The sequence below is a fragment of the Artibeus jamaicensis genome, unplaced genomic scaffold (genome assembly GCF_021234435.1).
Source record: "Artibeus jamaicensis isolate MK-2021 breed Jamaican fruit bat unplaced genomic scaffold, CSHL_Jam_final contig_354, whole genome shotgun sequence".
Lineage (NCBI taxonomy): Eukaryota > Metazoa > Chordata > Mammalia > Chiroptera > Phyllostomidae > Artibeus > Artibeus jamaicensis.
Window position 1 is genome coordinate 32456561 of NW_026521803.1, and position 26029 is coordinate 32482589.

General features: G+C 36.4%; 1 protein-coding gene across 1 annotated transcript in view; it reads left to right on the plus strand.

The window, feature by feature from the left end:
- Window positions 1–26029, plus strand: part of DCC (DCC netrin 1 receptor) — a 687608-nt gene that overhangs the window by 519722 nt on the left and 141857 nt on the right. The window contains exon 21 of the mRNA XM_053664328.1: window positions 18671–18865. Within this exon, the coding sequence (XP_053520303.1) occupies window positions 18671–18865 (195 nt within the window). The remainder of the gene's footprint in view (window positions 1–18670; window positions 18866–26029) is intronic.

A 26029-nucleotide genomic window follows, 5' to 3' on the forward strand; every position in this document is an offset into this window, starting at 1 on the left:
TTCTTTCTCTATCCTCTTTCTTTCTTCCTCCTTCCCTCTTCATTTTTGTTCTTGTTACGGTTCATCTTCTTTTTTAATATATAATCTTGATTATATTTTTCCATTACCATGTAGTCCCCTTATACCCTGCTAGCCTGCCTCCAGCAATCACCACTCTGTTGTCTATGGTCATGAGTCCTTCTTCTCTTTTGCTCAATCCCTTCACCTGCTAACCTACCCCTCCCCAGGTTCTTCTTTCATTCCTCTTCTCAAGGCTGTCTTCTCTTCCTTTTCCCCAAACTCTTCCTTCTAGATTTTCTCTTCCTCAGTCTTTCCCCTCTTCTCCTTCTAAATAATTTGCTCTCATTCATGATTTTATTATAGTTATTGATTAGGATTTACAAAGTAATTATGACGGCAGTAAAACAATCAACAAAGGCTGTTCCCACAATAAGGATGATTGCTGCTGGGTGACAGCACATTCATTCAAAGAAAGTTTACTAAGCATTAAGCATGAAGCTTTCCTCTGAGGATATAATAATAAATAAGAAAGACATGATCCTTTTCTTGTAGATCTGAGAATGTAGCAAAGAAAAACAAACATTCTAAGTGAAGTGCTAGGAAGCTGCTGTTTTGTAGGTCAGACCTGGTGAAATGTTTGCTGTGTCCTGTTGATCAACATAGGACTTTGCTCTCTTATTAATTAACTACCTATAGTAACAGTGTTATAGGTCTTGGCCCCATTTCCTTTTCTAACCATGATTGCCTGTTCTTAAACATTAGACCAGAAAACAACATTCTTAAAAATTCATTGCATATCATCAATTTTGTGTGAAAAAAGTTTTTTTAAATTAAAACACATTTCAAAAATGTGAATATTAACATTTTTAGTTAAAACTGATTTTTCATAGATATAGTCTGTAATTTTTTTGGAAAAATAAAGTCTAGGAATACTTGTACACATTCTCAATTGAATTTAGGTTCTACTTCATGAAAAAAGTGAGCTTCTTAGAGGAAGGGCTAATTGAAGTCATAAAATCACAGTTACATGTAATTTATACTTGAATTCATCTGCATAAAATTTTGTAACAAAAAAATTAAACCTGGGAAAATTTTGCCAAAGAAAATATGGATAATATCTGAATAAAAGGTCTCTGACCAAAAAAAAACATAGGACGGATAGCTAGATAGATAGGCAAATAAATAGACATATATAAGATTTGCCTTTAAACTGAGACTTGAAGGATGAACAGGAAATAGCTATGCCAAAGTGTGCACTAGAAATTGAGAGAAGAAGAGTAGAGGGCAAGGTAAATACATGTTTGAAGTCAAGACAGACCATGGCATTGTTGGGGGCCTGAAAAATAGACCATCAGGACCAAAACACAGAGATGACATGTGATGGGGTTTGTCAGACGCCCAGGCTCTAAAGCTGTCAGGACCCAATGAGGGACTTTGAAATTTGTCCTAAGAATGTCATTAAAGCAATAATATGCTTTATCTTAATCAAGTCATTAATGGATTTCTTAAAATAGAGACTTAATCATGTATGGATTTTTAAGAGATTACTCTGGCAGAAACATTTTAAAAAATGTATTAGAAGTAGGCAAGCATGGGCCACCCCAGTTAGGACATACTTGAGGTGATATTACATTTTATGGAAATGTTATTTCCATAAAATGCCCTTAAGATGTTAATTGAGCTGCACAAGGGCCTAATTTTCTCGTTTTACTTGAAAAGTAACTTGTAAAGTTTATATACTTATTCTTTAACTTGTCTTAGATAATACAAATTGTGGAGCTACCCAACTGCACTTTCCTTTACTGAAGTTTAGGGAACATTAATTTATGCATATTTATGTACATACATTAATTTATGTATTTATTTACTCACACTGTGTTTCTTCTTGAAGGTCTGTAAAATAGACATTTTTAAGTACTAGAAGTACAGCAATAAATAAAATCCCTACTCTTAAGAAGAATACAAAGTATTCAGATAGAGATGGTGATAAACGCTCTAAAGAAAAATGAAGCGCGGTTGAGGGAACATCAAATGGTTGGGGGTACTTTCCTGTATGGGAGGTTGAGAAGATTTCTCAGATTAGTTAAAATACATCACAGACCTTAAGGCAGCGAGGGAGGGAGGCAGCACTGTGAATAGGTCAGACAACTGCCCTCCAGTCGGAACAAACGACCTGAGACTGAGCCCCATTGGTGGGTGTAGTAGGGCACGGAGGCCAGGATAGCAGGGCCTAAGCCATGAGGATGTGCTTTGTCTTGTCAAAGGAATAAAAAAAAACAGGGTAAGATAAACAAATGCCTTATTTTTCTATTCTACTTGAAAAACAACTTTTAAAGATTGTAGATTTGTCCTTTATCTCCTCATTCACCCTTATGGGGTACCGATTATTAGCCTCACTTTTAAAGAAAAGGAACTTAAGCTAAGAAAATGTAATGCCTCATGTCAGTTAACTGTGGAGCTGAAACTCTAGGCCAGGTTTTGCAAGTGAATGTCCAGCTCAGGTTACCAGAGCAAAGCCTACATTAATGTTCCAGAACTGACCCTGTGGCAATGAGAGACAGTGATGCAAGGGAACAGATTCTAAGAGATGAGGTCATATCACTCACCCAAACTAAGGGACTGTATCTCTTGCTGGAAGGAGTAGAAATAAATGAGGCAGAGGTGCTGAAGGTCCCATAAAACACCCAGGATGAATGGGGCTCTCCACTTGACATGCGCTCTTCCTCCTCGCTGGACTGGCTCACAGTCTCAATGAAATGTAGTATCACAGCTCCTGGGATGGCACAGAACTTTTGCTTAAATTCATGCTTTTCATGTCCATATGATCTTAACACAATCCAGTTCACACATCTATTTTGATCAAGAATCTCTATGCCATGCTCAGGAGTAAGTAGACAGTACTGCTTAATTGGATTTGTTGGAACATTTTCCTGCTAATGGCTTCATCGTGCCCCACTTCTGTATGCAGCATTCCTCCTTACCTTTTCCTTATTTTAGAAGTGATGCAGTTATTACTAAATATAATTAACAACTTTGAGTGTGCCAAGCAATGGGGGTGCAGACGTGAAAGAGGAGGGAACAGCTCTCTTGAGGGATAAACAGATAATGGTTGCACTAGTCGAAAGGACCTCATGGAAGCAAATAATACCATATTTTGCCATGTATATTCTGTACTTTCTTGCCCAAAAATCTGAGGGGGAAATAAGGATATACATTATACATGGGTAATACTAATTCTGTATCTATAAAAATGTCTTTAACTTTTATTTATGCTTATGTGTTAAAAGTATAACTCTAAAAAGCAAAAATGATATCCACATGCAAAATAATACCCTGGGATATGATAATCAGTTCTGTTTCTAAATATAAATAAGTAAATGATCAAATTAAAAAATTAAAACAGAAGATTTTTTTCCTGAAAGATTGGGCCAAAACTGCGGGTGCACACTTTACATAGGAGTGCATTATACCTGGCAAAATACGGTACTTCAACTAGAAAGTCCAGGGAAAGGGGTTGACTGGGATTACAGGGAAGGTGTGTGAGAAAGCAAGGTAGATAATCCTCTAAAAGAATGCCTTTTCAGAATCATTTCTGCCACTGTTGGTTCAAACTGCATACTCATTCTTCCAAATGTTACTCATTTGTCAGTCAATTATCCTAACATGTTTCACCACATTTCAAATATTGCCTCTTTTCTCAATCTTCCACTTCTTCATTTGGATCATGGTTGCTTAGGCTATTCTGTCCTTGCCCACAAGGTGCACATTCACCATCTAAAAACACAAATAAAAATTAATAGAAGAAAGCTAGTGGAGTTGGTATTTCTTGTACATAATTCTGTTACAGATTATGATTTGAGATTGTTCACCCTTAAAACATAATAAAAACTAATAGCCACTTCAGGGCATTTAACTATGTGATTATGGGAAAAACGTATTTCATTTGCTTTGTAAAGCAGTGATTTGCTTGCTATAAGAAATGAATAGGACTGAACATACTTGGTGCTAAAGCTTTCTCAATGTACTGACTCACGATCTCTTTGCATGGAGATACTCCCCTAAAATGATTTCTGTTTCTCTTCCTCTCTTCTGCTTTTCTCACTTTCATATTTGCATTGTTCAAATATTAAAAGGGATAACTCTTGATGGAAATTAATAATATTTGGACAAGTGTACAACTTCAGAAGTGGTCACAAGTAGCTCGAAAAGAAAGCTCAGCCTGATGGCTTGAGATAGATAGATAGATAGATAGATAGATAGATAGACAGACAGACAGACAGACAGACGTATAAGTAGATATATTATAGGAAGGAGATTTTTAAGACAATATTCACCTCATCTCATTTAAACTTGTCCATGTATATGTTTAAATCATAAAGTTATATATAAATGAGTTCTAAGAGTTTCATAGGTAATGTTAGAAAGTTTTGAATTCTAAGCATTCCAAAGTCAGAAATATTGATATTAGACTTGCTTGATTTTTCTTAAATTGTGGCTATGGAGGAGGTTTTGAAAACCAACTAGATGGGAGGCATTCTTTGCTGTAGCAAAGAAATCTGCACTGGAAGGGAGCCCCTGGCGTTACCCTCTCTAGGTACATTGCACTGCATAAATTTTCTCACATTGCTTTGAGGTCTGCTGATGAACTCCAGGGTGTGATCCACTCCTTAGCTGGTGACCTGACCCCGCATGTCACTGCAACAGACACAGTAGTTTATGCTGAGAGCCCAAAGCAATTCTGTCTGCTGAGGCTTCTACAGTTTCTCTTCCATTCTCTGCGTGATTTCAGACATTGAAAAGCAACAGTGACTTAGAGAAATACTCTTATTCCTCATGGATTGCCCTTTAATTAGGCTGTTTTGTTAAATTAATTATAGAACAAACCTCACTGTTTGCTCAGGTTTGCCTGAAAGCATGTTTGCTATAACTAGCAGCTGGGCAGTTTTAAAATATTTATTTTGTGCCTCAAAACTTTAGCTTAAAAAGAAGACAAGATTGTTAGAATTCCCCAAAGTTCCTATGTAAATGTCTTGCATAAAGATCTGAATGAATTTGTGGTGAAGTTAAGGGAGGTATCCTTAAAAACAGTGATGTGCCAGCCGGTGTGCCAAAAGAATTTTCAAAACACGCAGTGCCTGACTAGTCAGCCAGGGGCCCTGACCTCTTTTCCCCTAGATTGTCAAATTAGAAAATGACAGCAGCCAACACAACAATAGCCATCCAGTGTGAATGAATCAAAATTATACCTATTATACCTATTTTTTGTCAGGTCAACAAAAAATATATTTTTTGGTGTGCTACCAAATTTTAAGAATTATTTTCCGTGTGCCATGAGATGAAAATGGTTGAAAACTTCTGCTGTAGGAAACTGAGCTGGAGAAATTTCTTTGTGCTCCTTTTATTTTCTTTTCTAATTTTGAAGTTGAGCAGGAACAAATTTCTATACACATCAATTATATTGTAGTTTGAAATTAACTTCTACCCTAAATGGAGGAGCTTAGCTAGCAAAAATTATCAATGCAGAGACTCCTAAATACAAAGGGGATGTAGCAAAACCTGTGATCCTAGGGCCAATCTCTAATTTCCTGCCCCGGGAAAATAGATAACTAACCTTATTAGCCTGATCAGGTAATTGTTGAATGGAAAGAGATTATTGCAAATTCATTTGGTTTAAGAAGTGAATCATGAAAAAACTCATGTGTTGTGAAACTTGCACAATATAAGATATTTTCCAAGAACATGGTTTTGAGAAGAAATACCTAAAGAAGGAACATTACATACTAAAACTCTCATACTCATTCAAAAATAGATTATGAAAAATAAGAAAAGTAAATTTTTCACTACTTAAAAGAAATTGATGAATAGAAAAAGAAAGAAGAAAAAGAGAGAGGGAGGGAGGGAGGGAGGGAGGGAAGGAAGGAAGGAAGGAAGGAAGGAAGGAAGGAAGGAAGGAAGGAAGGAAGGAAGGAAGGAAGGAAGGAAGGAGAAGAAGAGAGGGAGGGAAGGAAAATATTGTATGAGTCATGATAGGATGCCTAATGGCCCTCAAATGTCCATGTCCTTTAATATGTTTCTTTATATGGCAAAAGAGATTTTACAGATGTGATTAAGGATTGTGAGAGAGGGGCTTCTCCTACATTATCTGGGTGGGCCCAATGTACTCACAAAAGTTCTTATGAGAGGGAGGCAGGAAGATCAGAGTGACAGAAAATGATGTGACAAGAGAGCAGAGTGTGGAGTAATGCAGAACCATGAGTCAAGGAAGATGGGCAAGCTCTGGACAAAGCTGGAAGAAGCAAGGAAACACATCATCTAAAGCCTCAGGAAGGAACATCGCCCAGCTGACACCTTGATTTTAGCTCACTGAGACTGATCCTGGAGTGTTGACTTCCAGGAATGTAACTTTATAAACATGTGTTGCTTTAATCCACAAAGCATGGCAGCAGCAGGAACTTAATACGGTTGCCAGAAGAAATATTTTTGGTTGTCCTTAGACTCATCAATGAAGATAACTAAGTATACTTGTACCTAAATAAAAGTTTGTATGAAATAAATGAACCAGTCAGTTTGTATTTTAGTGTTATATTAGCATCATTTTGAGCCCCAAAGTTATGAAAACAAAGAGCACCAAACTTGAAATAAAAAAGTAGGTCAAGAAAAGCATAAAATAGTACTATAGAGAGTCTCAAAAATTTGGATTCACATCCTGAACATTTAATGAAAGTTTAATTGGAGCCACAATGAGAGGTAAACAGTTCTATAATGATATATTTAACTATTAACTTTTAGCAAAAAATAAGCTAAAGCCCAAAATTTTTAATGATTCAATAGAAGATAAACCCATGTCAAATTGTATATCCAGCCAATCATTGCTTTTTAAAAACATTTTTAAAAGAAAAATATGTATTTTCTAAATCACTAGAAAAATAAAAATAAATGAAACTTTACATAGCAAAGTACAAAACATAATTAGAAGGGAAAAGTGAAAAATCCTTCTAGAGGGGAGAAATTCTAAAATTGTACAAAACTAAATATACCTCTCTTTTTAAGAGAGAGACTTTCAGATGTTGTTGAAAACAAATTTAAAATATACCTTTTTTAAGACCCAGGGAAAAAACTAAACAAATGGAAACTAGGCAAAGATCTTTATGAACACATTTACAAAAGTACAGTAACATTTGAATACACAACAGGCCATGGCATGAGAGGGCCCAATGCAATAGCCCAGCAGCCATTTTATCATGAAACTGAAGAATTAAGCCCCTTATTCTCATTCAGATAGAATTCATCATACATATAGGGATTGTGGCAGGCAAAGCCAAAACTGATTTTTGAAAGCAACATAAAATGTGCTCTTCTACTCGAGCAAGCAGTTCAAAATCTCGAAGTTCCACTGTGCAAGGAATGGTACAAATTATTTATCCTTGGATAAGTGTTCAAAGAAGTTTCAAGCCCTTTTCTCAGCTGGAGCACACTTTTTAATGTGCTCATAAAATGTTCAATCCTCTTATGACTTGCTTGACTTTTTCTAGGTAGACTTGGTGGGTACTATTGTGAACTCTGAAATCGTTATAACTAGGCTTCAGACCTGCTCCACTTATTGCATACCCTTGAGCAATGTATCTTTGTAAAAGTAAACTATAACAATGACACAGTAGTACTCAACAGTGATTCTGCTATATATTAAACACTCAACAAACACTTATTGCTCTTGCTGGTTTTCATAAATGACATTCAGACTTTGACAGCAATATGAAATACTGGTACTATTGGTCTTATGAAGCTAATCCTTGTTTCTGATGATAAAATGTTGTTGTCTGCATTAAGGAAATAGATGCCTTTCCTCCTGTTACAAAACCAAGGCCTACACATTCAGTGTATCTTAACATCCTGCTATCTAATTAGGATACAATATAAAGGGGCATTGCCATGTAATTATCCATAGATGCAAGAAGGCAAATAGGCAGCCATTACCATTAAACTAAAAAACTTATATTAACATGGGAATAATAGGAAGCTTTCAAAATGTTATTGTTTTTGTAAGAAACTAAAAGCACACATTACACTAAAGGGTAAAATACTAAAAACGTTGTCTTTAAGGTCCAAATAAGCCAGGGGAGCTTTCTTCTGTTTGTTATTCAGTAGTATGGAAGTTTGGGGAAAAAAAATACTTAAAAACCCATAACATTATATGATGATGCAAGGGATGTTATTTTTATAAATGTTGAGATTACATTTGGAAATTTCAAGATACATTAAAAACCTATTAGCACCAATAAAAAATTTAATAATATATATGTATTCTTATACAGCAATAATTAGTTCAAACATTACAAAGAAAGAAATCCATGTGTACAGCAGACTAAAGTATAATATCTAAGACTAAATTTAAAAATCTGTAAACAAATATATAAGAAAGTGACATTTTATTAAAAGATATAAAACAAAGCATGAATAAAAGAAAGTTATATATGTTCCTTGATGCAGAATTTTACCATTATATCAAGTTAGCTTTTCCAAGTTAATGATTAATTTAATACAATTTTAATCAGAATGAACTTCATATGGAAGAATCAATGTGAATGAATTCTGAGAAGAAAATTTTTAAAGATTTTTATTTATTTAGTTTTAGAGAGGGGAAGGGAGGGAGAAAGAGAGAGAAACATCTATGTGTGGTTGCCTCTCATGTGGCCCCCACTGGGGACCTGGTCCACAACCCAGGCATGTGCCCTGACTGGGAATCTAACCTGTGACCCTTTGGTTTGCAGCCCGTGCTCAATCCACTGAGCTATTCCAGCCAGAGTGAATTCTGAGAAATATTGAATGAGTAAAACACACATTAGCACTTACTATAAATCCTGATTTAAAATCAATGTGCTATTGTTTGACATAGAAATAGACAAGGAGACCAGTATAACAGAATGTAGATGATAAAAATATTTCTTGCTATAACAGAAAAAAATAAAAGTGGCATTTTAACTGGCAGATTACTCAATAAATGTTAAGACTATTATTACCACTACTTTTGGTAGAGAAATAAAGATTTCCTTCTCTTACACCAAACTAGTTTTATGAGACCAGGGTTTATTTGACTGGAACTTCTATATGCTTTGCATGAGCTTGTCATAAAGCAGATGCTCAATAGATATTGACTATATAGGTAACTATAGCTACCTATAGTCAGCACCCATAGCTAGGTACTAGCTATGTTAAACTCATACAATTTACATGGTTTCATTCTTCACCGATGTCCATTCTGGTGGTTAAAAGAAAAATATGCCAGTAAAGAAGAGCTAGAAAAATCCTTTGCTCTCTTTCTTATATGTATATACTTCTAAGTGCATTATCTTTTTCTCATGTAAGCTATTCATCAGAAGCACAACTATTCTAGAGATCAGCTTGGCATAAGATTTTAGAGATACTATGTTTTTTTAAGAGCAAGCAAATAGGTCTGTACTTTTGAGAGACTAGGGTTTTAACCCAGTGACAGGAGAACTTCCTGGAAATGCATCATTGGAAAAGCACTGAGACCCTTCCCCCCATGCCTGCTTCATCACAGGGTTTATTGTTCAAATGGCCCAGATCTGGAGGGTATTGAGTATGAAGTTCAGGGTAGAAAGAGACAAGATTCTAGTGAGATTTTATGATATTTTAAGTTGGTCTTCTTGAACTATAAATTGAGAGAATAAATCTCCCAGATATTTATAGGCTCTGATTCCACAGCTGCTCCTAGAAAGACACCTCATGTCTATCATCGAGCTCTCAAAAGAGACGTCTGACTTAGCCAGTAGTACTTGTCAAATCAAGAACTCCACAGATGGAGTTCTGCCAGTTCTGCCATGTTTGTTTAGTATTGGTTTTTTAAGCATAAGATAACCAAGGAAGGAAAGATTATTTTGTCACTTGGGGTATGGCTCGAAGAGTCCTGTCTCTGGGGAATATCTTACATTTTCCCTTCTTTTCCCCTGTGAGTTATCATCAGTGCAAACCATGATTTGTGCATAAAGGTTCAGAGTTCACAGGACCTGGAATCCAATCAAATTTCTTTTCCAGAAGATGTCAATTATACACTGTGTGTCAATTATTCTCATCCGCTCTGGGCCCAGGTGGATGACTGTATTCCAATGATCTGTCTGTACTGCCACTAGGAGTGAATTTGTCCACATCAGGAATTAAAGGACACAGATGAACTCCATCACCCCCACCTATCTCCCAGATCTACCAGCTTAATTGGCATAGATTTAAGAGACACACTTTTTTTCACAATTAGGATTTGCTGGTGTGATATTAAAGAAACAAATCTATCAAAACTTCTTTGTTAGAGCACTGACTATAATCCCCACCTGCTCCCCTTGAATTTCTTCATTTTTTTCTTTTTGTACGGTTTTGTGCTACATTTTGTTTTCCTTTAAAATTGGTTCCATCTTTCCGGAGATGTAATTGACACACAGTATTGTGTACAACGTGTAGAGCATGATGATTACCATATTAAGGTTAGCCAACACAACTATCACCTCACCTAATTATTGTGTGTGTGTGCAGGTGAGAACATTTTAGCTCTACTCTCAGCAACTTTCAAGCACATAACACAGCCTTGTTAAGTATAGGTGATGTGATGTATGTTAGATCCCCCAGAACTTACTCATCTTATAACTGAAAATGTGTGTCCTGTGACAAACATCTTCTCATCCCCCTGACCTGCAGCCTTGCCCCTGGCAACCACCACCCTCCTCTCAGTTTCCATCAACAGTCATTTTCAACTTCAGGAGCAGTGATAGGATAAGAGAGTACTAGACAAAAGTAGGTAAAAATAAAGTACTAAGATAATGAGATTATTGGACATACAACGATCAAGACTGGAGGAAAACATATTGAAAGTAAAAAATGAAATACAGTTAAAATTATAAATCTGATTTGAAAAGTAAAAAAGTGTGATAAAGAATATAAAATGTGTACAATGGCTAAGAATGCAAACTATGTGTGAAATAATAGGGTAACAGCTACTTACCTCTGGACTAAACACCTTTGAGAGCAAGAAAACTATGAAATATTAAATGATAAAACATTTATTAGAATGCTAAGTATTATGCCTATGCATAATAGGGCTCCATAAATTTTAGCCATTATTGTTATTATTAGGCACAAGAACAAAAAACTTGGATGGTTTTTAAAAATTTCAATGCTGAAAATAGATAAAATTAGTCAAAAAAGCATACATGTTCCTGGCAGAATTATATTGTAAAATTCATGAAGTGGATTAATACCCAGGGACAGGGGAAATAAATGACAGCAAAGGGGGCTGTAGAGAAAGTTGTGAGGCTGATAGACTTGTGCTGTATTGTGGGTTTGTCAAAACCCACAGAACTATAGACCACTGAGTGAATTTGGCTGCATGTAAATTTTAATAACATATTAAAAAGTCATTAGGAGTTCATCACCACCAAGCCCTTATTATATGAAATGTTAAAGGGACTTACCTAAGAAAAAGAAGATTAAAAACTATGAACAGTGAAAGGACAGCAAAGTCACAGTTATTAACAACCACACCTAAAACAAAAGCAAACTAAGAGGACAGCTAGATCAGGAGCAGAACCATAGAAATGGAGATCTCAAAGAGGGTTAGCAATAGGGGAGTGGGAGAAGGAGAAGGGGGGAGAAGGTACAGAGAATAAGTAGCATAGACAGTGGATAGAAAGTAGATGGGGGGGCAAGAATAGTATGGGAAATATAGAATCTAAAGAACTTGAGACACATGGTCATAAACTAAAGGGGGAGAATGGTGGGGGAGGGGTGTGCAGGGTAGAGGGGAATGAAGGAGGGAAAATGGGACAACTGTAATGTCATAATCAATAAAAAGAAACAAACAAAAGTTGTTACTGAGAAGACAGAGGAGTAGAATTAAAAAATACAAGGTAGAGTTCAATGGTGAATGGAAGTGGTTTTCCATTACAATAATTAAATAAATAACATTCAAAGTTTATAGAGGTGAGTGGCTTAAAGGAAGTTGATGTCCATCGGTGAGAACAGGCCCTGCTAACAGAAATGAACACATCAGTGTATAAATGAGACCTGTCTGGAAAGACAGGGACTGGGTGTGTTGATTGCCTTAGGTAATTCTCTGTAAAGAAATATAGGCTATTAAGCACTAGAACAAAACTCGGACAGAGTGACCCATGAAATACAGCCCACTAAAAAGAAAACAGATATGTGAGTATTTGTTAAAAGCCCAAAGCCTGACACTGCTTGACACGGCCATGGACACCAGATGGTGAACAGCAGCAATGGGTTTCATTAGCAGGAGCCGGCACACCCATCTTGTTGTCCACTAGAACACAGCCCTAATAACTATTTTCATCTTGTTTCATTTCTATGTCACTCCATTCTTTTTTCTTAAAATCCTTACCTTTTGGGGAGAGTTGTAGAAAATTGTGGTCATTTTATATTTAAGAACAGTTGGGCGTTATGGCAATTGTACTGAACCTCATAGGAAATGGGAACTTTGCTTTCATATTTTGTACTTTGTGCCAGGAACTGTTCTAACTACTGGAGAATTGAAGGAAAAGGATGAGACAAAGACTAATGAAATAATCTCATAAAAAAGGTAGCAGAATGAGTGGCAACAAATCCTAAGGGGGAAAAAATGAGAAGATTATTAGATTAGAATATTAAGAGATTGGGGGGAAATTTGCAGTTTTAAATGCAGTAGCCAGGGAAGGCCGCAGATGGAAATTAAGTAGCAAAACCTGAAGGAGGTCAAGGAGGAAGGCATATTCCAGGGACAGCTTCCCAGGCAGAAGTGCCAAGAGGCCACAGCACACCTGACATGTGTGAGTAACAGCAGTGTCCATTGTGCAGTCGATGGCTGGGGTGAGGTAAGCAAAGAGGGAGTGACAGGAGATGAGGACAGAGGGCTAAGTGGGATGGGGGAAGGGGTAGACCATACATGACCTTTGAAGGAAGCCATGGTCAAGAACCTGGTATGGGATAACTTTGGGTGGGGGAAGGCTTGGAGTGGAGCAATAACATGACCTTATCTGTAACTGATTTATTTTCATACACATATCTGTATTCATACACATTTATTTTTAAATACCCTCTGTATGCTGGTGGGCTTCCACATCTATGTAATCTGACCATGGCCTTTCACCAAATCCCCATACTTTTATCCACTTGCTTTCCTTGGATCTCCACAAGTATGACTGTTAGGCGTCTTATATTTAACACGACTCAAGTACTCACTTATGTTTCCTCAGCTCAGTACATCAATCCACCTGGTGCCCAAGGCAAAGATACATGAGTTACCATTATGTGTCCTCTTTCCCACACCACTCACCCCCATCTACAGCTTTGTCAAGTGTGCCTTCTGGATGTCCCCAACATGTCCACTTCATCTCCACAATGGCCACCCCGACAAGTACAAAGCGTTTTGGGGGTCTCCTAATATTTTTAAAACATTTAAAAATACACACAAAGTAAAATTTACCATCTTAACCTTTATAAGAGTTAAAATGGCATTAAGGGCATTCACACTTTTGTGCCACCGGCAGCACCACCCTCTTTTAGAACTCTTCATCCTACAACATCGAAACTGTGTACCCATGGAACAACTCCATCACACCCCTCCTCCAGCCCCAGCAATCACCAGCTCACTTTCTGCCTCCAGGCATTGGACTACTCTGAGTACCTCATACAACTAGAATTATACAATTGTCCTTTTGTGACTGGCTCATTGCACTTAGCATAATGCCCTGGAGGATTACTCAGGTTGTTGCATGTGTCAGAATTTTCTTGCTACTGAAAGCTGAAAAAAACGTTCCATTGCACCTATCTCCCTCAGTCTGTTTATCATCTGTTGATGAACCCTCTGGTGGTTTCTACCTTTTGGCTGTTGTGAATAACAATGCTATGAACACAGGTATGTAAATGCCTGTTAGAGTTCCTTCTTTCAGTTATTTTGGGAATATACCCAGAAGTGGAAATCACACGGTAATTCTATTTTTACTTTTTTGAAGAACTGTCTTTTTGTTTTCCATAGTAGCTACAGTGCTTTACATTCCCATTGGGTAACTCCCATTTTATTTTCTTCATTTTACTTCTTATCCTCTATGCTCCGGGCACAATGACCTTCTTTGCTTTGTTTTTTTAAACATAACCTCATCCTTGCTATAAGAGTTTTGCAGTAGCTGTCTCCTCTGCCTATAAATCTTTCCTCCCAGATATTTGCTTGACTGGCTTTTTATGATCATGGACATTAGACTCTACCAGTGATACCTCCCTTGGTGGATCACTTGCTGTACCATCAGCATGGCACTTGCCAAGATCTCAGGATTTCCTTGTTTGTTTGTTTTGGTCTTACCTCCCCAAAACTATACCCCCCACACCTATAGTACGATAATACTATGACTGGCACATAGGCCATCCACAGTAATTGTTGAAAAGTCACAGGGATTAATCTGATAAATTTCTTAGTGTGTCATAGGTGAACATTGCTCATTAATGGAAATCTATAATGACCACTCAAAGAATAATAAATGTCCTTTAGAAACAAATTAAACCAAAGATCCATAATTTCATAGAATAATCAAGAGTGTCAGTTGACCTAGTTATCTTAACATTTCATACTCCAGTAGAAATTTTGTGCCTCATTAATTCGGATATTTCAAGGAAAATGTGTTCTTTGGTTTCAAATTATTTCAATAATTGCCTTGTTCTTATCTATGCTTTATATGTGCACTCATTGTCCCAGAGGTACTTGTGGGTGCTTTCGTGTATTTCTGAGAAGCGCATTTCAGCTTCCACCTCCAAAGAGTATTCCTGTCACACAGCTTCCACGGCAGATTTTCTGAGCTGATGTTTTATAGTCCTTCCACTCCTGTCCTAACTACTTCCACAAACCACCACATCGTCTATGTTAGAAAAAATCTCACTCATGTAGGATACAAGGAAAATTGTGATTTCTGTCCATATTTAGAAGTGAATGGGGAGCACAAACGGGCTATTCCAGATTATGAACAGTCTCCTAACACAGTTATCTTTATAATGAGGCCATGTATTATGAACGGCTTAGGTCTCATGGTATTAGGTCTAATATTACCTTAAAAGGCACCCTTCTCTCTGACCCTATGATCTTAATTGAGTGGTAAAAGGCCATTAAGTATTTAGATGTGGAGGCAGCATATATCCTTATATATTAACACCCTTATCTTTTTGTACTGCTAAAGTTGTTTTAAGGTAAGGATCTAGGATTTAGGAGTGGAGAATAAAGATGTGTTGTGTGTAATAACAGCCCCTCTTCTTCAATAGCTAATGTGCACACTCCTCCCCGTGATACACTCACAGCTCAAACAGATGTAATTCTGTGGGCACTTAACTTAACTAACTGGTAGAAGAGCTACTCTATGGTTCGTAGAAAAATGGGAGAAGTTATTGTTCTGAAAACATTTTATGTTTTTCCTTTTATTCTAAAAGATCTCGAATACTGTCATTAAATTTTTAAGCTTTTATACTGTTTTTAAAAAGTCATAATTGCAGAAAATCTGAATACTATTTAGTTCATTTTACAAATGTAAGATTATCTTATTGTTTCAATAATTATTGTAAAAGCTTCAAATGTGTTAAACAGAGTTTATTGTAGAGCCCATTACATTTGAAGGACACAGGAGAGCCTCTGTGGCAATAGAGCTAAAAAATATTTTTTAACTGAAGTTGGTGGGATGGCATTGGCTCACAAAACTATATAGCTTTCAAGTGCACAACTCAACAAAACATCATCTGCACACTGCTTTGTATGCCTATCACCCAAAGCAAGGTCTCTTTCCTCCCTGACCCCCCCTTTTTTCTCTGGTTATCACCACATCTAGTATCTACATCTATGTAGTTTGTGTGTGTATATATATGTGGTTTTATTTTGCTTAATCCCTTCAACTTCTTTCATCCAGCTTCCCAACTGCCCTTCCCTCTGACAGCTGTCAGTCTGTTCCATGTGTTCATGCCTCTGTTTCTATTTGTTTGTCAGTTTATTTTGTTCACTGGATTCCACATATAAGTGAGATCATATGTTATTTGTCTTTCTCTGACTGGCTTATTTAAGTAATCAATCCATCCCTTTCATCTCTTTTATTATTTTTACAAAGGGTTTCTAGTGGGAAATCATTCACGTACAATGTGTTTCTGCTGTTAAGGTTTATACTCACATTTGAGATAATTCTTTGACGATGCCTTTGCGTATGGCACCCCAGCCTTCTGCAAGACAAAAGATAACTTGTCTCTTATTTGTTCATAAATGGGTATCATCAGATGAATAAAAGCATTTTTAGAAAATGGTGTTGGTGTAGCATCTTTAGCATATAGCATCTTTTGAGAAGCTGTTAGTATAGTACCTACTTTTAAAACTTTGGTGAAAGACACGCTTCTATATATCACTTAATCTGGAAGTGTGTGCGTTGATGTTGGATAAACTTGGTAGCGCTTACATTTCCTTTGGCTATTTCATAAAGGAGAAATATATAATATTACGTTTAATCATCAAATTATCTTGCATCATTTGACATTTTTCACCATTAGGGATTTTCAGTTAGAAGAGAAAAAATGAACACAAATAGTTTGAATAGTGTTCAAATCACCAATATTTCTGAGTATCTATTGAATCCCAGGAACTGTGCTAAACACTTAATGGACTATAAAGTTTATACGGGCACATTCTTTCTTAAATTTATTCCCAGAATACCTACTGATTTTAAAGAATAGATTATACCTGCCTGTATTAAACACATAGAAATATTTATAGTAGTATATAATTATGACCGCCTTATTGCTTGTCTGCCTTTCCCATTAAATTATAAACTCCTAAGAGTGCAGTCTGTAATGTACGCCACATTCCCTCTCTCCTGTATCCTGATTGTCATGGTAACCCACCCTATACTCTAAAAATAGCAGTTGCTCTATAAATATTTATTAATTGGATGATGATAAGTGCCCAGAAAGTACCTCATTTCTTTAGGATGGGATCATCAGGAAGAATAATGATATAAAAAATTAGAATGCCAATTTATTAATGTTCAACACAAAACATCCTTAAAAGTAACTCTATGGCAGGGTAGCATGTGCATTCTTTCCCTAATAGTTACCCAGAATGAGTGTGCTTGTGTGCATTATTTTATGAAATTTTCTCGTCACCATGGGAGACCTTTGCTAACCTTGTCCTCACTCTGCATGTGAGGAAACTGAGGCTAAGAGAGGACAAACAAGGTCTCTCACCACTAATGAGTATACAGTGCAATTTTGGACTTTAATACTTCCAGAGCTCAAGCTTTGAGTCCATCAATATTTGGAATGCCAATTTAATTAAAAGCCAAACTCAGAGAAGATAAGTAATGTCAAGAGGACACAGAGCTAGTAAATGACAGAACCTGATATTAAACCAAATTTGCACACTCCGAAGTCTCTGAGGCTTAAATCCAGGCCCCTGTCTCCTTTTCTGGTGAATCAATGCACTTTTCACCCCAGGTCAGAGACTGTTCTAACCACACTGAGCAAATCTTGACCCTAAACTATTTCTCCCGACAATTTGTTGAGAGGAGATTTCTGTGTTTATTTTTTCATTTGATCATTATTGCATTTTTCCATTACCATTTAGTCCCTTTATATCTCTCTCCTCCCAGCAATCACCACACGGTTGTCCATGCCCATGAGTCCTTTTTCCTTTATTTTTATTTTTAGTTAAATCAGAGTAAATAATTGTTGGGAAAGACAGTTTTTGACATTATGTTTTCTTTTCTGTTGTTTTTATATCTGCCTTGATTTTGTTACTAAGCAAGGGCCCACTGCCCAATGCGCCTAGGTGCCAAAATTATAACTCCAGCCTTTGGAAGAAGAAAGAGCTTATTTATTAAATGCTGACCTGACTCACAGGAGATGGGAAGCACCACTCAAATCTGCCTTCTCACACTGGTGTTTAGACAAGTTTTTTCTAAGGATTCGGGAGAACAAGATAGCAGGTGGTGGTGCTGGTGGTGCAAGTTTTAATCGGAGGGTTTTACGGAACTTGTCAGTTATATAGGGTCAAGGGGCAAGAGGAAACACAAAGGAATTCCAGCCTGGCAGGGGTTGATTGGTCAGTTCTATATTTGTCCATGTTTCATCTGGTCAGTGAATCTTCCTTACTGAAGGACCTCTTGCTTCCAGAATGGCTCTGGCAGCCACACTTCCATTACTCAAGTTCTGTAGACTGAAGATTCTTGGCCCCTGGGCCAACTTGAGGACGGGTACAACAGGCACAGCACTGTCTCTGGGAAATAACTCAAACATTGCATTAATCTTTAATGTGCTTTAAGGGAGGAAAACCAGTTTTAAGCTGGTCAATGCTATGTCAATTTATTGCCTTATTAATAATACCTCAGAGGAAATAGAAGGAAAAAAGCCCAAAGAAAAATATTAGAATAAAGATTAATGAGAGATATTCATTACCCTCTTGTGCTTAAGAAACTCTGTGAAAGTCAAATCAAACATGAAAAACGTAACATGTGCTGAAGCAGGGAGGAGCGTGAGCCATGAGTGATGTACCATGTGAGCCTCTACGGAACATGCTTTTAAGTCTTGTTTAAATGGGAATTGCACCTTGCTGTATGTGCTGCTACCAGGCGGGCTGATGATGCCTCCCTTTGAATTCTAGAATCACAAGTCCCTGACCAGCCAAGCTCGCTTCATGTGAGGCCCCAGACCAACTGCATTATCATGAGTTGGACTCCTCCCTTGAACCCGAACATCGTGGTGCGGGGTTACATCATCGGCTACGGAGTTGGGAGCCCCTACGCTGAGACAGTGCGTGTGGATAGCAAACAGCGGTATTATTCCATTGAGAGGCTAGGTAAGTACCTGTGCACTTTATTCTATGAAGGGAAATAAATCATTTATAGAAATTATTTTCTTTCTTGAAACCATAGTTATTTAGAATGTTATTTTTCAATCTGCAGCATATATTACATCTTAAAATAATTCTTCTTTTCTATCTTCTGTCCCTCTACATACACATACACACACACACACAGATTTTTCCTTTCTGGATTTTCAATTAGGGAATTCTATCTGGAAACATTTGCAAGGATGGTACCCTAGCAAGTACGTTTGCTCATGTATCGTAAGGATATGAAAAGTGTATTGGATCATGTCTTTTACTAATAAATGGAAACTTCTAATCTAAATAATTCTTATGGAATGAAAGTTAACACATTTTTTATCTTTTTCTTACTAGGAAGATAGTCTGTCAGTTGTATCCTTGAATTATTTAGTCATACTACCTTCTTTTTTCCTTTGCATTTATAGAGAAAGCTTTATGGCTAGCTATGTCATTATGATAGTAAAACAACAAAATGAAAAACTAAAATTTTTGTTTCCTTTTCATTGAATTTATGGGGGTGATACCAGTTAATGGAATGATACAGGTTTCAGGTGCACAATTCTGTAACACATCTTCTGTACACTCTGTTGTGTGTTCGCCACCCCAAATCCTCCATCCATCACCACACCCTCCTCCACCTCCTCCCACCCCTCCCACAGCTCTGCAGTCACCACAGTGTGTTCCACATCCTTGAGTTTTTTATTGTACTTGTACTTAGTTTATTGAATACAATACTTGGATTGTGCTATATTAGCAACTCATTGAAAATCTGTTTATTCAGAGAGGGATAAACTATGTAAAAGTTCATATTCATTTCGTCTCTCATTTTCCATAGTGCAATAGAAATTATATCATTACTGGAGGGAAATAAAAGAAACATATGCTATATACAGGGTTTATATAGCATTTAAAAAATTCTCATGAAGCAAAGTCAAGTTGATTCTATCTGCTGATTTAACACTATTATCTGCAGTGAATTACACTGGCCTCCTCAAATGCAACCCTTTGGGGAGGGTGCTACTTAATTTGCAATGTCTCACACACAGAGCTTTTGTGAGGAAAAGCCTGGTTTGAATTTGAATAGCTTCTCTTGCACTAGCAAGAAAAGATTTTTAAGTACAAGAGGAAAATTGCACTGACCCATTTTCCCTATAGCGGCTTCAAACACCAATAAGAGAAGTGCCTACTGAAAATCTTCACAATTTTTGTTGTCTTGGCATTAAGAAATAATATTCTTTCAGTCAGTCTTCAAGTTGGAATGTTGAGGAAATCACGAAACTCATATTTTATGGCTGTCAAACCTATGTCAGGGGAGTGCCATTTATCCATTATTCACTGTACATCATCCCTGCCAGTTCATCCGGATGCCACACACCAGAGGGACAGATTCCCGTGGCCCTACACAGGCTCCTGGCAGAGCGAACGTGGTGCAGACTGAGAATGAACTTGTGAAGGACACTGCACTGTGTCACCATGTCCCCTTGTTAATGGTGCTCTTCATCACAAAGAAACTCTCCAGTAGTCACCAAGTCTAGTTAAGTCAAAGCTTTGGGTATATAAACACTGGCAAATCTCTCCAAATTCTTAATGAGAAATCAAGAAATTTCTCTTGCTAAGGTATGTTTGTTCCTAAGAGCTAGGAAGGTGAAATGGGATAGGACCTTATCTCACTGATACATTTAAAATTTATCTGTAATGAGTAATTACACACACACACCTACACCTGTATGTACATAGGCATTTCAGTTCTACCAGCTTGTACTACTTTTGGTCCCATGTCTTACCATAATGTATAAAAGAAAATAGTGTGTTGTGCTTTGTTTAAGTATCTTTGTGTTCTATCCATTACTTTCAGCCTATGTCTTTATTTTTATTGAATTTATCGAGGTGACATTGGTTAATAAAATTGTATAGGTTTTGAGTATGTGATTCTATAATACAGCATCTGTGTATTGTATTCTGTGTTCACCACCCATTCAACTTATATCTTTATTTTAATGTTTCTCTGTTTCTTGTGGGTAGTATATAGTTGGGCCTTGCTAGTTTAAGCACTCTGAAAATTTCTGCCTATTAATGGAATTTTTAGACCATTAAACTTTAATGTAATTATGTACATAGTTGAATTTAGGTCACTATTTTGTTTTGTTTTCTATTTGCCCCTTCTCTTATTTTTCGTTTGCCTGCTTTCTTTTTCCTATCTTCTTCAAGCTTTTACTTAATTCAGTGATCTGCCTACTTTTGTAGAACTCTCAGGTATCATGTACAATAGTTTGTGATTGAGGTGTTCTCTTTTGAGGGGGGTATGTACAGTTTATGGTCATTATCAGTGGGACTGGTGAGCTAAAGGGAGCTCACACCATTGTAGCAGAACTGCAAAATCCAAGTCTCTTGTTAAAAATATTTGGACAGCTTCTATAGTGAAAATTCTTCATAAAAACAAGATCAGTTTCTAGACAGAGTATAAACCATCTAACTTAACATTTAGCATTATTGCATACTTAATTATTAACAAAATTAATTAGGGAAACCACAAATGACTGTGGAATATATAATTTAATTGAAAAAAACCATTTTGGAACAGACTTTTGACTTGAAGTTTGGATTTCTGACCAAAATTTAGTCATTTATAAAATAAGATTTGAGTTATCCATTTGAGTAAATGTTTTTCAAGTATAATATTCAAGCCATCATGCAATGGAAATCATAAAAAATAATACCTCATGAGGGTCAGAAAAGAATCAACAAAATGTATAAATGGCCCTGGCTGGTGTAGCTCAGTGGATTGAGTGCAGGCTGCAAACCAAAGAAAGGGTCACCAGTTCAATTCCCAGTCAGGGCACATGCCTGGGTTGCGGGCCAGCCCCGAGTATGGGGTGTGTAAGAGGCAACCACACATTGATGTTTCTCTCCCTCTCTTTCTCCCCTTTCCCCACTCTCTAAAAGTAAATAAATAAAATCTTTTAAAAAATGTATAAATGGAAAAAAAAAGTATAAATGTACGAATACAGCCACTGTATTTCCAAATAAGATTCAGCTAACATGGGAAATATTTCTACAAAAATTTACGTTCTTCCAGGTGTAATCAGCCCATTGAAAACTATCACATGTATCTTAAGGAGAATTCATTAAAATCTTTCAGTATCACTGATGTGGATTAGCAGAGATGTATGCTAAACTAATGTTCTTGTAATTTGGTGCTACCCTATGAAAGAAAGAACGTACAATGAAACTTTTAGAGTTTCAATGACCAGTTATTACTTCTTTTGAAGTGTTTTAACTCCCTTATAGAAATATATTTTGAGTTATTTTTATGAATATTCAATTATTATTTGCTTTCATTGTTCTCCTTTCACTGATGTTTCATAGAGAGCATGATTTCAAAAGACTCATATTTTAAAAATATAGTCTAAGCACACAAAAGAGTAAATAAAGGTGAAATTGAATGGAATTTTCTCTCTGAGTTTAGATCCATATTTTTCTCTGCTGTGATGCTTAATGTTGGGAAAGGGATTTATTAAACTCTGACCTTATAGTATTTCTGTGAAAATACAGGAAAAGAACATATTTTCAATTCTTTATTTTATGGTGTCAGGGATTTAACAGATTTTAAAAAGAGTTAATGGGGCTGAAGAAGTTGGTCTTTGTAAGACATATTAAGCACCAAAATTTGCATTATTATCACTAAAATATTGAAGTGTTATCTCAATGAAAATACTTCTTAAGATACATTTATTACCTATTTCTAAATATTATTGAAAATCCTTTTTAGAACACTAATTGGAAATATTTTATTTGGACTGTTTAGTAAACAAAAACAAAGATTAAGAAAATAGGTGTCTTATTCATGATTAAGTTTGTTCAGAATCTAATGCTATCAGTGAGGGTCTGCGTGCTGTCTCAAACAATGGGTCACTGTCTCATGGGGCACAGGAGCCTTTTTATTCCCACAGTGTGGAACTCTGGGAGCCCAGGATTCTGATCTGTAAAGTAGGACAGTGTGCCGCTACCTTATGTGCTTTTTTAATGAGATTAACTTGAGGTCATAAAAGTAAAGTTACTTGCAATTTTTAAAAATTAAAACCTGTACATGTAAATAAGGCATTGTTCTTTTTATTTTGTACACCAGTGGTTTAGCAAATACATATAATATAGTTATATAGGCTTTGAACTGTGCTTTTATAAACCATGACATCTATAGGGCTGTGGTTTGTCTTCATTTTCTAAAAGTGAACTACATCAAATGCAGTTTTGAAAATAGTGGACTTTACTGCACTGACTGGCTGGGTGGTGAGTTGGTTGGAGCTTCGGCCATGCATCCAAAGGTTGTGGATTCAGTTCCCAGTCAGGGTACGTGCCTAGACTGTGGGTTTGATTCCTGGTCTGGGTTCATACAGGAGGCAACCAATCGATGTCTCCCTCCCTCTCTCTCCCCCCTTGCCTCTCTGCATGCCCCCCATCTAACACCTTTCCTCCCTCTCAAATTAATAAACATATCCTTAGGTGAGGTTTAAAATTTTTTTAATAAAAATAAAATCATGGACTATATCCAATACAGTTTTAAAAATAGTTGAAGATCCTAGTTTTTTCAACTCAGACAACTCACCAAATGTATGAAATTATTCATTTACTGAAATTAATTAACTTAAATAAAAATATAAACAACACAGTGACATTCAATTCATTGTGAAGGACAAAAATGTAAACTGGTTCCAGCTATAATACTGTGTAATGCTGAGAAAATTCTGACTGATAGAGTTAGTTAGATTCATTCAACACGAGCACTGGTTGCCTGGGGAGGAGTGAGAGGGAAGAGAAAAGGTCATTCCACAAGATCATTACTCAGAATGTACCTCCAAGAATGGCTTTATCTTTTATGATTTTTTTAGGTTAGTGTCTTTTAAACCTACAGGCATTTTCTAGCAGTCTTTAAGGACAGCCTCAGGGTGATTCATTAATAATACATACCATTCTATTTGTAACTCTTTTCTCACTTTCCACTCCCTGAGGTCCAAAGCACCTGCACTGCCTTATACCTGGTGAATTTTCTAAGGCTATTTGGAAGACTCTGTACAAAAGATGAATACTGTTATTGAAGCAGAGGAGAAAAGACCTCATTGGAGAAAAATATATACGTACCTTATATTAACAATCTCCAGATCTCCCATGTTCATTCATCCCTTTTTCTTTATAACAGTTTCACATTAAATCTTGTATTTTATAACCTGAGTTGTCACTTGTAAAATCAAATTGATGAAATAAAGTGTTATGTGGGTCACTCATTCTACCAACATTAAATCCAAGCATTCAGTCAAAAATTATTCCTCCATCTTCTGTATTATTTTTTGAAAACACTGTATTTGGGTCAGAATAATCCACATCTCTCCTTAATTTTTCCATGTCATTTAATGTTTACAGATACCTACTCAGTGCATTCTTCCTAAGTGCTTTGAAAATACCAATCTGTTCCTTCATTTTCTACATTTCTGTCAGTGTCAGGAATCATCTCTCTTTTTCAAATGAGGGAAGACATCAAGAGAACTAAAGTAAACAAGATAAGTCAAAGCTGATTTTTTAATGAAGAAGTTACATGTTACACTAACACACTTAGATGAACTTTTTCATAAACAGCAGAGACCTGGCTCTTCAGTACAGAGAGAGGAAGCTGGGCTCAAACCTGAGCCTGACTTGAAGCTGCCACTCAGTGCTGCAGAGAAGTCCCATTTTCCACGTGCAGAGACAAGGTTTTCTGGGAGAAAATCACATCTCTTTAATCCAACAACAGTACAATATAACCTACTGAGATAGAACACAGTCATAAAATTTCTGGTCAAATACAACTTCTGGCTCCATATATTAGTCTCAGAGTTTAATCATGAAGGTCTGAGAATTACTCTCCTGTGAGCCAGGGTTAGAATTGACTTACAGGCAAAAGACAGAAAAAGAGATGCCTGACCATCTTGCTTTATTAAACAGTTATACTCATGGGTTAATTTCTTCCTATTAGTTCTACCAGTTTCTGCCCTCATGTAAGTTGAGGATCTATTATAAAGTGCATAATTATTTAGGACCATGTCCTCTAGATGAATTAATCACTTTGTCATTTGTAAACTATCACTATCAGTAGTACTATTTTTTACTTTGTAACCTACCTCATGTCTGACATGAATAATAACTCCAGCCTATTTTTGTTTATATATTATCATGATACATATTTCTCATTACTTTCTTTAAAACTGTATTTGTACTTATATTTAAAGTTTTTGTAGGCAGCATATATTTGGGTCTAGCTTTTTAATCAAATCTGAAAATCTGAATTTTAATTGAGATGTTTAGACCATTTACATTTAATGTGAATATTGATGTAATTGGGTTTATAAATATCTACCATCTTGCTGTTTGTGTGTGTGTGTGTGTGTTTTGCTGTGTCTGTTGTCCCATGTGTTCTTTATGCTCTTTTTAGTTCTCTCTGCATTGTGGGTGGCATTAAGTATTTTTAAATCATTTATCTTTCATTCTTTGTGGGATCATCCATTATAACTTTATTGCTTCTCTAGTGGTTGCTTTATAATTTATAGATGCATCTTTAACTTATCACTATTTACCTTACAGAAAGATTATCAAAGTGTATCAAAGTTCACAGTGTATTGCTATTAGTTTTTCTGTATGTAATCAGATATTTTAAAGGTTAACAAACAAGAAAAATGATGTATTTTGTATTGAACTACATAGTTAGCATTTTTAGTTGTTCTTCATTCCTTTTTTGCTAATCCAGATTTTGAACTGGTATTATTTTTCTTTATTCTTGAATGACTTCTTTGTAATAGAGTTAAGTGGTAGTTAAGTTTTTCATTTCTGGAAATCTAAAAAAGTTTTCATTTTCCCTTAGTTTTTTAAAATACATTTGCATTGGAGATGGAATTGTAGGTCAACAGTGTTTTAAATTTCAGTATTTTAGTCCGGCCCGGGGGAAAAGGGTGACCCCCCAAAAAAAAAGGAGGAGAGGGAGAAAGAGAACTACTGGAGAGGAGGAGGTTTTTTTGGGCTAGAAAAAAAAAAGCGTTTTGGAGCCTCGGGCCCCAGCCGCCCCGTGGAGGGGGGAAAAAGAAGGGGGCAGTGGCATCATTATACTTGACT